The following is a 12,791-nucleotide window of genomic DNA, read 5'->3' on the forward strand; positions in this document are numbered from 1 at the left end:
CTGTTGTTACTGTTGAGTTCTCATATTGTTCTTTGAGCTCGTACATAGTTGCCTTCTTATAAAACTGGAGAAGGCTGACGCCGTCCAGGGGTGTATACTGCAGAGGAGGAGCCACGGTTAATCTTTTTCAGATTATGCATAGTGTCGCCTCCTAGTGGACAGCAGCATAACACCCATAGTCCTGTGTCCCATGGTTCTGTGTCCCCCAATTAGAGGCTAAGAGAACGAGATTTTACGGTGAGTACACAAAAATCTCTTTTTGGTTGGTCTCTACTTTTTTTTTCTTTAGGTTGGTTGCTATTTTATCTTTAGGCCGGTCGCTACTTTTTTTTTTTTTTTGATTGGTGTCCACTTTTTTTTTTTTTTTAAGGTTGGTTTCTACGTTTTTTTCCCCATGGCTGTATTTGTTTTTTAATATGTGATCGATTGAGGTGGTGCAACACCTGACATTCCTGCCGATCAGCTGTTACCGTGCTAGTTGTGGCTTGTAGTTCTCGGATGCTGTCAGAATGCAGCAGTACCAACAAAACTATAGTGGCCACAGCTGGGTACTACAGATGCACCCGCCATCTATTGGAAATCAGGGTGGATCTGCAGTACGCGGCTGTTACAGAAATGACGGCACTGCTGTGTGCCTGCAGCATTCAAGAACTTCAGGCTACTGATAGTGCTGGATGTTGCACTACTGGTCAGATATTGATGGCTTATCCTAAGGACACACCATCAATAAAGGGAAAAAGAATAAAATATTGTGCAACCCCTTTAGTGAATATGACTGGTGCATGATACCTGACAGCCATACGCAGATCCAGGCATCCACCCGTCAACAGGTCAGGTGCCGTTCATCCATTGCTGAAGTGAGCCACCTAAATATCCCATGAAAGCCCCTGGCACTCTGTATACTTTCTGATCCCTAAGTTGCTTTTTCTCGGCGATGTCTAGAACTGCTGACTAGTGATGAGTGACCGTGCTGGGATAAGGTGTTATCTGAGCATGCTCCGGTGCTAACCAAGTGTCTTCGGCGTGCTCGGAAAATATGTTCGAGACTCCACGGCTGCATGTCTCATGGCTGTTCAACAGCCTCAACACATGTATGGATTGCCTAACAAACATGGAATCCCTGCATGTGTAGCGACTGTCAGATAGATGCAAGACATGCAGCCGCAGGGACTCGGAACAGGTCGATTCCCTACTCATTCCTCCATTACCAGTGTGCTCCTTGTCTCTTTCCTAGATGCTCTAAAGAACTGAATCAGTGGGAGTCATTGACGGACTACGGCCAATCAAAGGGCCACATCAATCCGTACCTTGTCCTCGAATGTTCCTGGCGAGTGTCGAATTGGACGGCCATGAAAGAGGCGCTCGTACAGGTCTGAATCCTCTCCTTTCACTCCTCATTTTGATAACTCGGCCCCTCATTCTTCCAATGTTTGCACAGTCGGCATTACAGCTCATTTCACCCGTGCAATAAACCGCTCTTTGGGGGAATCTGATTTAGAAGGCAGCTGCGGTTTTTGGCAAGTAAGGAATATTGTAAAGAGATGGATTTGCCTTTTTTCCATAAAGCTATGTTGCTTTAAAGAACAGTTATTAATAGTGATGAGCGAACGTGCTGGGATAAGGTGTTATCTGAGCATGCTCGGTTGCGGCGTGCTCGAATATTATGTTCCAGTCTTTGCCGCTGCATGTCTCAGGGCTGTTCGACAGCCACACCACATGCAGAGATTGTCTGTTTGTTTTTTTTAAATGTACTTAAAGGGGTTGATATATTGATGACTTATGAATATCGGATCTGTCGGGGTCAGACACCCGGTTTCCCCACCAATCTCCTGCTTGCAGGTCACAGTACAGCCACATTGACGGTGTGCAGAGCTGGAATAGCACAATATAGGACACAGTGGACTGTCCGGTCTCGGCTCTCAATCAGTTCAATAGGAGCTGAGCTGCAGAACCCAAGAACTGTCACTGCACGGTGTACGGAGCTGCTCAGTTTTCTGTTCTGTAGTCTTATGTCCATCCATCTTCAGCTAATCGGTTGGAGGGAGATGATCCCAAGAGTCCGGATACTCACCAGTCAGATATTTATGATCCATGGCTTTGCGGAGCTTAGGGCTCGGAGTTTGTATCCCCTGTGATCTATAAGTTATCCCATATCCTATCAGTAAGCGATAATGTACTTGGAACAACCACTTTAAGGATAACTTTGATGTGGAGAAACCCACTAGAGCAAGTGCCTGCAACCTTCTGCACTCCAGCTGTTGTAAAACTACAACTCCTGGCATGCCATGACCGCCACAGGCTGGTAGGAGGCTATAAGGGCATGCTGAAAGGTGTAGTACTTGGAACAACCAGTTTAAGGATAACTTTGTTGTGGAGAAACCCACTAGAGCAAGTGCCTGCAACTTTCTGCACTCCAGCTGTTGTAAAACTACAACTCCTGGCATGCCATGACAGCCACAGGCTGGTAGGAGGCTATAAGGGCATGCTGAAAGGTGTAGTTTCACAACAGGTAGAGTGGCGAAGGTTGAGGACCCTTGTACTAGGGGATGCTTGTTTTTATATATTGGCTGCGGCTCCTACAGAAAAGGTAATAATACATTCCCCAAGTTCTCAGGTGAGATCAGATTCACACTGCAACATCAACAGCCACAAATCAAGTGAATTGTAGCCGCCATTTTCCACTCCATTATAAGAACATACCTGCCTATCGAATGCCGCGTCTAATTATAAAGAATCGGAGGGCCATAAATTATAGAAAGCAGTTTCTAATGAATTCTGAGTCGCACACGGCCAACCTGTCATTTACGTAACCTTCATCCTCCATGAAATCCACGCTCAGTAGAATACACGCTCCAAACACTGGACCGTCCCTGATAAATGAATACTTCACGAAGGCTCGGAGTGATGGAGAGCAGCCGGTGGTGGGCGGCGTGACAGCTGTCTTAAACAAATGACATGGTCTGCAAGGTCCCGGGCTTGAAAGAGCAGAGTTATCTATTCTAGCGGTGGCCAAGGGGTCGTAGTTTCTATTAATTGACGAAATTGCCTCGTATGAAAGCTCAATGAGCAGGTCAGGACACCACCAAGTGATGTCATATATCACCAGCCCGATGCTTCACGATTCAGACTTTATGGTGGCGATGAAGCTGGGTGAGATATCACCAAATCATATTCAGATGTCTGGGTTTTGCTGAATTGATTGAGGGAAGCTGTCATGACCTAACGTCATCGCTGATGTGGTCCGAGCCTTGAATTTATGCCTTGGACTCCGGTCCAGTCTACACATTGACATTGATGGGCATCTGCACATGGCCAGTTTGGCTTCCATAAGCCTATGTAGCATGCGTTGGGTAGGGGATATCCACGGGAAATGTCTGATTGTTTGGAGCCTCAACGCCCGATCCTCCACTGATTATGAAGAATGCTCCTTTTCTTCTCCCTGCAGTCGGGATTTGGAGTAACATGGCTCCGCTTCATTTAGCGTATGGATCGAATGAAGGCAAGAAAGTACCGTGCTAGGCTATCACAAGTCAGTCCCAGTAGTCAGGCGCAAGTTCAATGAGAATGAACGAGAAATCAGGACTAAAAACAAGCAAAAAGATTTGCACTGCACTGATGTCGCACGTCATGATATAGCAAGTTTGGTCCAAAAGTCCAGCTCTCACATGCCGGCTGAAGAAGTTCAAACTGCCCTGGTCTGGTGACCAAAATGGATCCCGGACCAAAGTAGTGTGAATTTTTTTTTTTTTTTAATTCCTCTCTAATTAGGACCGCCATTATTTTTTTTTTTCTTGAGACAGAGTCCCCTTTCCTCTTCCTTATTGCCTTGTGTGCGGCTGTAAAGCAACCCACTGCAGCAGAACAGAAACAACCAAGCCCTGCCTCTCCACCCCTCCAATCCAGCTGCAAATGAACATAGCAGGAGATTAACTTTTTGATCTCTGCGGATTTTTGCACAGCTTTCAGAATCCTGTCCAGGGAGTATAATTCTATATCTTCAATAATTTTATTAATTTCCAGCTTCATTGTTTCTTTTAGAGATCCGTGAACGTAGACCTTATTTATCAATCTATAGAATTTCTTTATCGCTTCATTGGGGGACGCAGGTCACCATGGGGTAGACCTCATTTATCAATCTATAGTATTTTTCGCATGCGCTTGAAATAAATTTTACAAAGAACGCGGGTAGTAATCTCTTGTATGTTCAACTGGCAGATAGGTTGTTATTGTTCCTTACTTACTAAAGTGGTCCAAGAAATGGGGCAGAGCTGCTGCAGCCAGTTGCCCTACGGCCAGACAGATCGAATCTGAAATGCGTGATTGTGGGGGGGGGGTTGTAAATATGATTTATATAAATGGAGAAGTATATATAATTTTGAATGTAATAAAGATTAAGAATACTAAGATTAAGCTGTTTTTCCCCCTCTTATTGAGTAGAGCAGGAGCGAGAAAATCAGGATTTCTGTGGCTGTTCGTTGCGATTACTAGAATCACATGGAGCATTTTGAGTTCCGGCTATTAGGGGATCGCTGTGATTTCCCGACCACGTTTAAGGCGGCTCTGTAGGTAGATAAGAGTCATTCCACCCAGGACTGAGGAGTCGGAGTCATGGAAATTGAGGAGTCTGAGGTTTGGCTTACCGACTCCACAGCCCTGATTCCACCTCTAACTGGTGTCCTTACAGCGTGCATTTTTCATGCAGTTACGGGTAGGTACATTGTATAGTCAGTATTTAATCCCCGAGATGAAACTCTGAGAATTGATCATGTCTGACAGCAGTAGGTTGTGACGCCTGGAAAGTTAACTGGAGGTGACAGCCACCGGTGACTGCAGGCATAGCCCTGGATTGGAAGATATTTTCTGTAATGAGGCATGTACTAATTTACTAAAGGAAAATGCTAAAGCCGCGCATTGTGATTCTGCTGCCGCTCTTAAGAGCTGGCGTCAATAATGGTGGATTTCTATTGCTCTATTTCCTACCTTCCTATGTGTCTGTTTCCCATGTAGACCTTATGTGATTAGTTACAAAGTTTACTTTTTTTTTTTTAACTATCCCTTACGAACACTGACTCTGCTGTTCTCGTTAAAGGTAGCGGCACTGGTATCTATCAAATGATGGATTAGTCCCACTGTCATATACTCCTTTATGGTCTATATAAAGTACAAATGAGTTCTTCGTTACCTTTACTCTTGGCTAATGAGTGGTGCAAAATAATCAGCTTAAAGGGCACCTGTCACCCCGAAAATCGCGGGTGAGCTAAGCCCACCGGCATCAGGGGCTTATCTGCAGCATTCTGTAATGCTGTAGATAAGCCCCCGATGTAACCTGAAAAAAGAGAAAAAGAGGTTATATTATACTCACCCAGGGGCGGTCCCGCTGCTGGTCAGGTCGGATGGGCGTCTCTGGTCCGCTGCGGCGCCTCCCATCTTCTTTCCATGACGTCCTCTTCTGATCTTCAGCCACGGCTCCGGCGCAGGCGTACTTTGCTCTGCCCTGTTGAGGGCAGACAAAGTACTGCAGTGCGCAGGCGCCGGGCCTTTGACCTTTCCGGCGCCTGCGCACTGCAGTACTATCCTCTGCCCTCAAGAGGGCAGAGCAAAGTACGCCTGCGCCGGAGCCGTGGCTGAAGATCAGAAGAGGACGTCATGGAAAGAAGATGGGAGGCGCCGCAGCGGACCGGAGACGCCCATCTGACCAGACCAGCAGCGGGACCGCCCCTGGGTGAGTATAATATAACGTCTTCTTCTCCTCTTTCAGGTAACATCGGGGGCTTATGTACAGCATTACAGAATGCTGCAGATAAGCCCCTGATGCCAGTGGGCTTACCTCACCCGCGATTTTCGGGGTGACAGGTTCCCTTTAAAAGTAAAAGATGTGTGTTCAACAAACTCTATTAAATAAATCAATAGTACATGCGAATATAATACAATTTTTAATTTATATTACCATGGAATTTTGCTTCTTTTTCCACTTATAAGCCTCTTTCTTAACTTGTCATCCACTCTGAAGAAAAACCAAAAACCAAATCGATGTTGCTGGAGACTAGACGGACTGCCAGCACAGTGAGGTGTCAGGTTACATTTCCTACTATGCTTGATATGCAGGGGAGGAGACTGAAGAGCAGAGGGAGACACAGAGAGATTGTACTGAGCTTTCTAACAAGTCTTTTATCTCACCCCAGAGCTGGATTCACATCAACAGGACTCAGTACTGCTGTATAATTTACACACCATTATACCTCTGCTTCTTTCTTTGTGCTAAGGAATGAGGAACAGTAATCCAAACTTGTGTGATGTGTATAGGAGACAACATACAGGTAGTTTCCTCCCACCAGCTCAGTCGATTCCATATTAGAGGGGAAAACATGTGAAAAGGGGGGGATAAAAGTCATATAATGGCCAAAAATAGTGTTATTTCTCATATACACAGATTCAACAGCTAATTCTGAAAAGTTACTTGAAAGTGCGTGTAACGAGGTCTAACAAGCTGGGGTACCTCTTTCAGTACCACCCCGTGTTTCAGGAGGTCCACGCTGCGTTTGCTGGATTCTGAATGAAGGATGCTGGCTGGAATTCCTTGGTTACGTGAGAGCATATAAAAGCTGACTGCTACCCCACGTATTTCCAGTCTAAAAGAACACACTTTATTTTCAGCACACAGAATATATAACACAGATACACAGGACAGGCCAATGGGAAAACAGCTGGCCAGACATACATTACAATAGCCGCAGGGGGCCGGAGCCTGCCGCTATTTACTGTGGGAATTACAAAGGTGGGGGGAGGTCAGAAAGAGAATATCTTGTCCAGGGGCGCAGCCTGTGGACTGATGCATTTCACATGGAAACTATTATACGTACATATACTGCATAACATTCTTGGTGCTGGGGGGTTCTGTAACAGTGCATTTCTCCTTTACATTACCCTGGGTCATTTGTTATGCGTTGGTTGTGTTAATTGTTTCTTAAAGAGAATGTATTAAATTTGTATTGTAATAAATCGGACCCTTGAAGAGGTCGACCAGAATTCTGAATCCTGACCGCATGTGGTGCGCACACTGTCAGGATACTCTTATTGTTTCCGATGCGAGAGCGCGATCACGTGACCACAGATGTGATTTGCATACTTGCCGTCACACGCCGACTAGACGCGCTCGTCCTCTTTCTCGATAGAAGTGCATTGAGGGAGGATGAGCACGTCTAGTCGGACTGTGACGGCAAGTATGCAAAGCACATACATTTGGCCACATTACCGCCCACGCATATCAGCAGTGCACAGCACACTGTCAGGATTCTGAAGTCTGCAGTCCTATAGTGACTGCAGATTAGCATCCCAAGCCTGGATAACCCCTTTTAGGACCTGAAGTGATTAGAAGCTATTAGTGGAGACTTGTAAGCTCCCATGGCTTGCTTGTTTTAGTTAAAACTTGAAACCCCCTTAGAGAATTAATGCTGGAGCATTTGTCGGATTGGGGACATGTCTTAATTTTTCAGACTTTTCAAAGCTGTGAAGTGGAACCTTTTGCGTCCTCCGTGTGCGGTAGGACCAATCTCTCTCCTGTTTAGACAGTTTTCTACAACACTTCCGTGCTCTTCAGGTCGCTTTACTTTCCCGTCTCCTGAAAGCTGCGTGTTGGGTATTTGCGATCTGCAATGTTCTCGCACGGTTGCTTTGTGCTCCAGTTACCCCTTATTGGCAGCGTGCTGTAGTAAATGCCTTTTCTTTATCGCCTCTCATTGGGGGACACAGGAACCATGGGTGTATGCTGCTGCCACTAGGAGGCTGACACTATGCAAATAAAAAAAGTTAGCTCCTCCTCTGCAGTGTACACCCCACCGACTGGCATTATACTCTTCAGTTTAGCTTAGTGTCAGTAGGAGGTGGACACGGGTCTTTCATTAGACCCTTATCTACCTCAATGTGCGTCGTTTCTTTTCAGGTTTCCGGAGGGATACAGGGTGAGCAGTCACACCTGTAGTCCCACAATGCGGACTATGAGTACGGCGTGTACTGCCACCCCGTATCCTCATAGATCCCTCTCCAGGACCAAGAGCCTAGCACACAAGCGTGCTTAGAAGTCCGGTCCTGGCTCCGTCCCCCACCCACTCGCCTTCCAGAGCCTGTCGGTTGGAGGAGACGAGGACGTCCGTCTCCAGCTCCACGGACGTCTAATACTTTCTACGCTTTAAGGTTAGTACCGGACGGCGTGGGATTTTAGGTGAGTATTTTTTTCCCCTAATCAGCTCTCCCACGGCGCCTTACAAGCGGATTCCTTCCTTTCCTGCGGTTGCATCTTTACTGTGCGGTGCGGTGCCTTACAGGCAGCCGCGCTGCTATTTCTGCGGCCGCACTTCTATTACTGCGGGCACTTTTCCTGGCATATCCTTTACCCTGATGTCCGGCAGCTTCCCCTCGGTGGCCGCACTTTTACAGGCAGACACACTGCCTTGTCTGCGGCCGCACCCTTTCACCCTGCGGCGCGGCTATCTGGGGGGGCCGTACCTTTTAGGAGCCTGCTCGCGGCCCGCCGTTCTCTCCAGCGGCCGCCGCCGCCTTCTAATATAGACCCCCTTTCTATGCGGCGGCTGCCGTGCATCTTAGCCGGGCAGCGCCCGCCCCGCTGTTTACCTCCAGCGGCCGCCGGCTTCTAATCTAGGCCCCGGCTTTTCCGGGGCCTGCTTCCGGCGTCGGCGGCAGCGCTCCCCTTTCCATGCGGCGGCTGCCGCGCCTCTTAGCCGGGCTGTGCCCGCACCGCTGATTACTTCCGGCGGTCGCCGGCTTATAATTTAGGCCCCGGCGCTTCCCGGGGCCTACCTCCGGTGCCGCGCTCCGCCCACTTCCGTTTTAATCGGGCGGGCTTTCTCCCGCCCGACAATCTGTCCGGCGCTATCTCAGCTGACTCCTCCCCTTCCTCTACGCCGCTGCTCGGCATCTGGATTTTAACTCATCGCGCTCCGCACCTTTCTGAGCGCACATCATGCCCGTCCTTCCAGCGGTCACCATCTGCGCGAATTGCAGCAGGGGCTCGTCTTCTCTCCGGAGATCCACCGCAGCTGGACAGCTTCCTCTACCTGGTATCCGTTTTCTCATCTGCCGTGAGTATCTGCACTGCAGACTGACACCCCCCTCTGCTCCGCTGTCCCCTAACCCTCTGGCTTTTCTTCAGATCTCCGCTCTGTCAGGCCTGCAGCAACACAATTATTCCTACCGTCCGAGAGTGATATGCCTCATCTCTGTCACAATCGGTGGCCGATCTAACACGGGTGTCTCAAATTTTGGTGTCCGTGCTGGATTGATTACCTCTGCAGACCCCCGCAGTAGCCAGCGGGTCACAGGAGCCTCCGTCCGAGCCCTTCTTGATAAGCCACAAAAGGTCCAGACAGGAACGTCGGTCTGAGTCCTCTTCTCGCTCCATCTCGCCACACGGTTCTCCTCTGCGTTAGGCGTTGTCCTCCCCTGAGTCAGGCAAGGCGTTCTCTGGGAAGGTGCCCTTTCTTATGCGCCCTCGGATGATATTTCGGAGCTGGATTCTAACCAAATCGCCACTATGAGGGATATGGTTCAGAATCATTGGAGCTATAAACCAAACCTGTGGCATCAAGGATCCCTCTACGGAACCCGCAGATCAGGCGGTTTCGTTTAGACGGGCTAAACCACCTTCCAAGTTTTTTGCTCCTCATCCTGAATTCGAGAAAATCATGAACAGAGAAAGAGCAAACCCGACCAGTCGTTTTCAGAGTGGAAAACGCCTTGGTGTTTTGTATCCTTTTTCTCCAGAACCTACCGCCAATTGGACGGTCTCGGTGGATCCCCCGGTTTCCAGGGTGTTCACAAACACGGTGCCTCCACTGTCCGGTGGAGCATCTCTGAAGGATTCTAACGACAGAGTTATAGAATCCTTCGCGAAATCTGCCTTGGAAGCGGCTTCAGCGGCTCTATGTCCAGCTTTTGCTTCCACTTGGGCCTCAAAATCCATCTCAAAATGGGCCAAGGATCTACGGCGAGGTATCCTGGACGGGGCGCCTCCCGCGCAATTAGCGGAACTTGCCAACCAGATTTCCCACGCCGGTGAATACCTGGTCTCCGCCTCCCTGGATGTCGCGTCTTGTGCGGCTCAGGCTTCCAGCAATGCCGTTGCCATCCGCCGGACTGTTTGGCTCAAGGCCTGGCAGGCGGACTTGTCTTCCAAAAGTCCCTCACTAGTCTGCCCTTCCAGGGCTCTCGTCTCTTTGGTTCCCAGCTGGACCAAATCATTAAGGACGCCACCGGGGGTACAAGTTCTCTTCTCCCCCAGGCTAAGCCTCGTCGCCCTCCTCCTAGATGGCACTTTTGCTCTTTTCGGCCTTTTCGTCGCTTTGCTGCGTCAAGCTCCCATTCCCAGCAGCAACAGAGGCCACAGGCACGTCAAGAGAAGAATGCGGTGGCCTTTAGGCCCACTCCGTCCTGGCGTCCTCGCTACTCCCAGGGTAGATCCTCCAGACCCAGGACTGGAAGATCCACCTCCGCATGACTCTTGGCAAGACTCCAGCCCAACTCCCAGGTTGGGCGGCCGTCTTCTCCTTTTCAGGGACGTCTGGCTTTCCGCAGTAGAGAACGCAGGGGTCATTGAAGTTGTATCCTCGGGATACAAGATAGAGTTCACCTCCTGACCCAGGGATCGTTTCTTCCAATCCCGTCCTCCAAGAGATCCCGCTCTAGTTCCGGGCTTCTTCGCAGCCATCGCTTCTCTGCTCAAATCCAGGGTAATCGTTCCCGTCCCAGAGAAAGAACGGTTCACGGGTTTCTACTCGAACCTTTTTGTGGTACCGAAAAAAGACGGCAAGGTTCGCCCCATTCTGGACCTCAAATTGCTGAACAGGAGAGTTCGCCTGAGACACTTCAAGATGGAATCCCTTCGTTCGATAATTGCTTCCATGGAGGCCCAGGAATTTCTAGGCTCAATAGATATCCAGGACGCCTACCTCCATGTCCCGATATTTCCCGGACATCACCGTCTCCTGCGCTTCGCAGTGCAACGAGAACACTTTCAATTCGTCGCCCTGCCGTTCGGTCTCGCAACAGCGCCAAGGGTGTTCACGAAGATCATGGCGGCGCTGATGGCCATCTTGAGAGTCAGAGGCTTGGTCCTATGTCCATACCTCGACGACATCCTCCTCAAGGCTCCGTCCTTTGCTCAGGCTCACGAAAGCCTGTCTATTGTTCTCGACACCTTAGCCCGTTTCGGGTGGCTGGTCAACCGGAAGAAGTCCTGCCTTATTCCTTCTCAGCGCATCATCTTTCTGGGCATGCTTTTCGACACTCGTCAGACCAGAGTCTTCCTTCCCAAAGACAAGAGATCCACTCTTTGTCGGGACATACGCTTGCTCCAGGGTCCTCGGCCTCCCTCCCTCCGATCGGCCATGAAGGTTCTGGGGAGGATGGTAGCTACATTGGAAGCGATTTCTTCGCCCAATTTCATTCGCGACCTTTTCAGCAAGCCATTCTGTCTCAGTGGGACAGGTCTGTCTTCTCCCTGGATCGGCCAAACAGACTCTTTTCTCGGGTCAAGCGGTCCCTCAACTGGTGGCTGACGTCACCTCTCATCTCCCAGGGCAGGTCCTTCCTTCCAGTTCACTGGCAGGTGGTTACAACGGACGCCAGCCTGTTCGGCTGGGGTGCAGTTTTTCGCCACCTGACGGTTCAGGGCCGTTGGTCGTCGCAGGAGTCATCTCTGCCAATCAATGTCCTCGAAATTCGGGCCATCTTTCTGTCCCTCCGCCACTGGGAAAGGATCCTCAGTGGCCTTCCAGTCCGGATCCAGACGGACAACGCCACGGCTGTGGCATATGTCAACCATCAGGGGGGGACCCGGAGCTCCTTGGCCCTTGCCGAGGTATCCAAGATCCTCCTCTGGGCAGAGGCAACGGTTCCGGTGATATCCGCGGTGCATATCCCCGGCGTGGACAACTGGGCCGCCGACTTCCTCAGCCGCAAGGGCCTCGCGGCAGGGGAATGGTCCTTGCATCCGGAGGTCTTCCATCAGATTGGTCTTTGATGGGGCACTCCGGACGTGGATCTCACGGCGTCTCGAATCAACAGGAAGGTTCCGCAGTTCGTCTCCAGGTCCTGTGATCCTCTCGCAGTGGGCGTCGATGCTCTGGCCATTCCTTGGTCTCAGTTCGAGCTGCCCTACCTGTTCCCACCCCTTCCATTTCTTCCCAAACGGTTGAAGATCAAAGCGGAAGGGGTGTCGGTCATCCTGATTGCCCCGGATTGGCCCAGGAGAGCTTGGTTCGCGGAGCTCGTCAACCTTCTCGCGGACACTCCCTGGCGCCTTCCAGACAGGCTCGATCTGCTGTCCCAGGGTCCGATCTGCCACCCGAATTCTCGGTCGCTCAGTTTAACGGCGTGGCTGTTGAGACCGCGGTTCTAAGAGCGTCCGGCCTTTCAGTCCGGGTGATTCACACCATGATTTAGGCTCGGAAGCCTTCGTCTTCCAGGATCTACTACCGTACCTGGAAGGCTTACTTCCGTTGGTGCGAATCCAACCGCGTTCCGCCTATGGTTTTTTCCCTGCCTTCTCTTTTAGCCTTCCTTCAGGCAGGACTGGATTCGGGCCTGGCTCTTAGCTCTCTAAAGGGCCAGGTTTCTGCGCTTGCCATCCGCTTTCAGAAGAACTTGGCCTCTCGGCCACAGGTTAAGACCTTCTTTCCAGGAGTAGCCCACGCTGTCCCGCCGTACAGAGCCCTTGTGGACGCAGAGGACTTAAACCTGGTACTGGACGTTCTGAGGGTTTCCCCCTTTGAACCTCT

General features: G+C 50.1%; 1 protein-coding gene across 1 annotated transcript in view; it reads left to right on the forward strand.

The window, feature by feature from the left end:
• Window positions 1-12,791, forward strand: part of TRRAP (transformation/transcription domain associated protein) — a 166,518-nt gene that overhangs the window by 103,681 nt on the left and 50,046 nt on the right. The window contains exon 56 of the mRNA XM_069734247.1: window positions 1,235-1,370. Within this exon, the coding sequence (XP_069590348.1) occupies window positions 1,235-1,370 (136 nt within the window). The remainder of the gene's footprint in view (window positions 1-1,234; window positions 1,371-12,791) is intronic.

This window comes from Ranitomeya imitator, chromosome 7 (assembly GCF_032444005.1).
Source record: "Ranitomeya imitator isolate aRanImi1 chromosome 7, aRanImi1.pri, whole genome shotgun sequence".
NCBI classification, from domain to species: domain Eukaryota; kingdom Metazoa; phylum Chordata; class Amphibia; order Anura; family Dendrobatidae; genus Ranitomeya; species Ranitomeya imitator.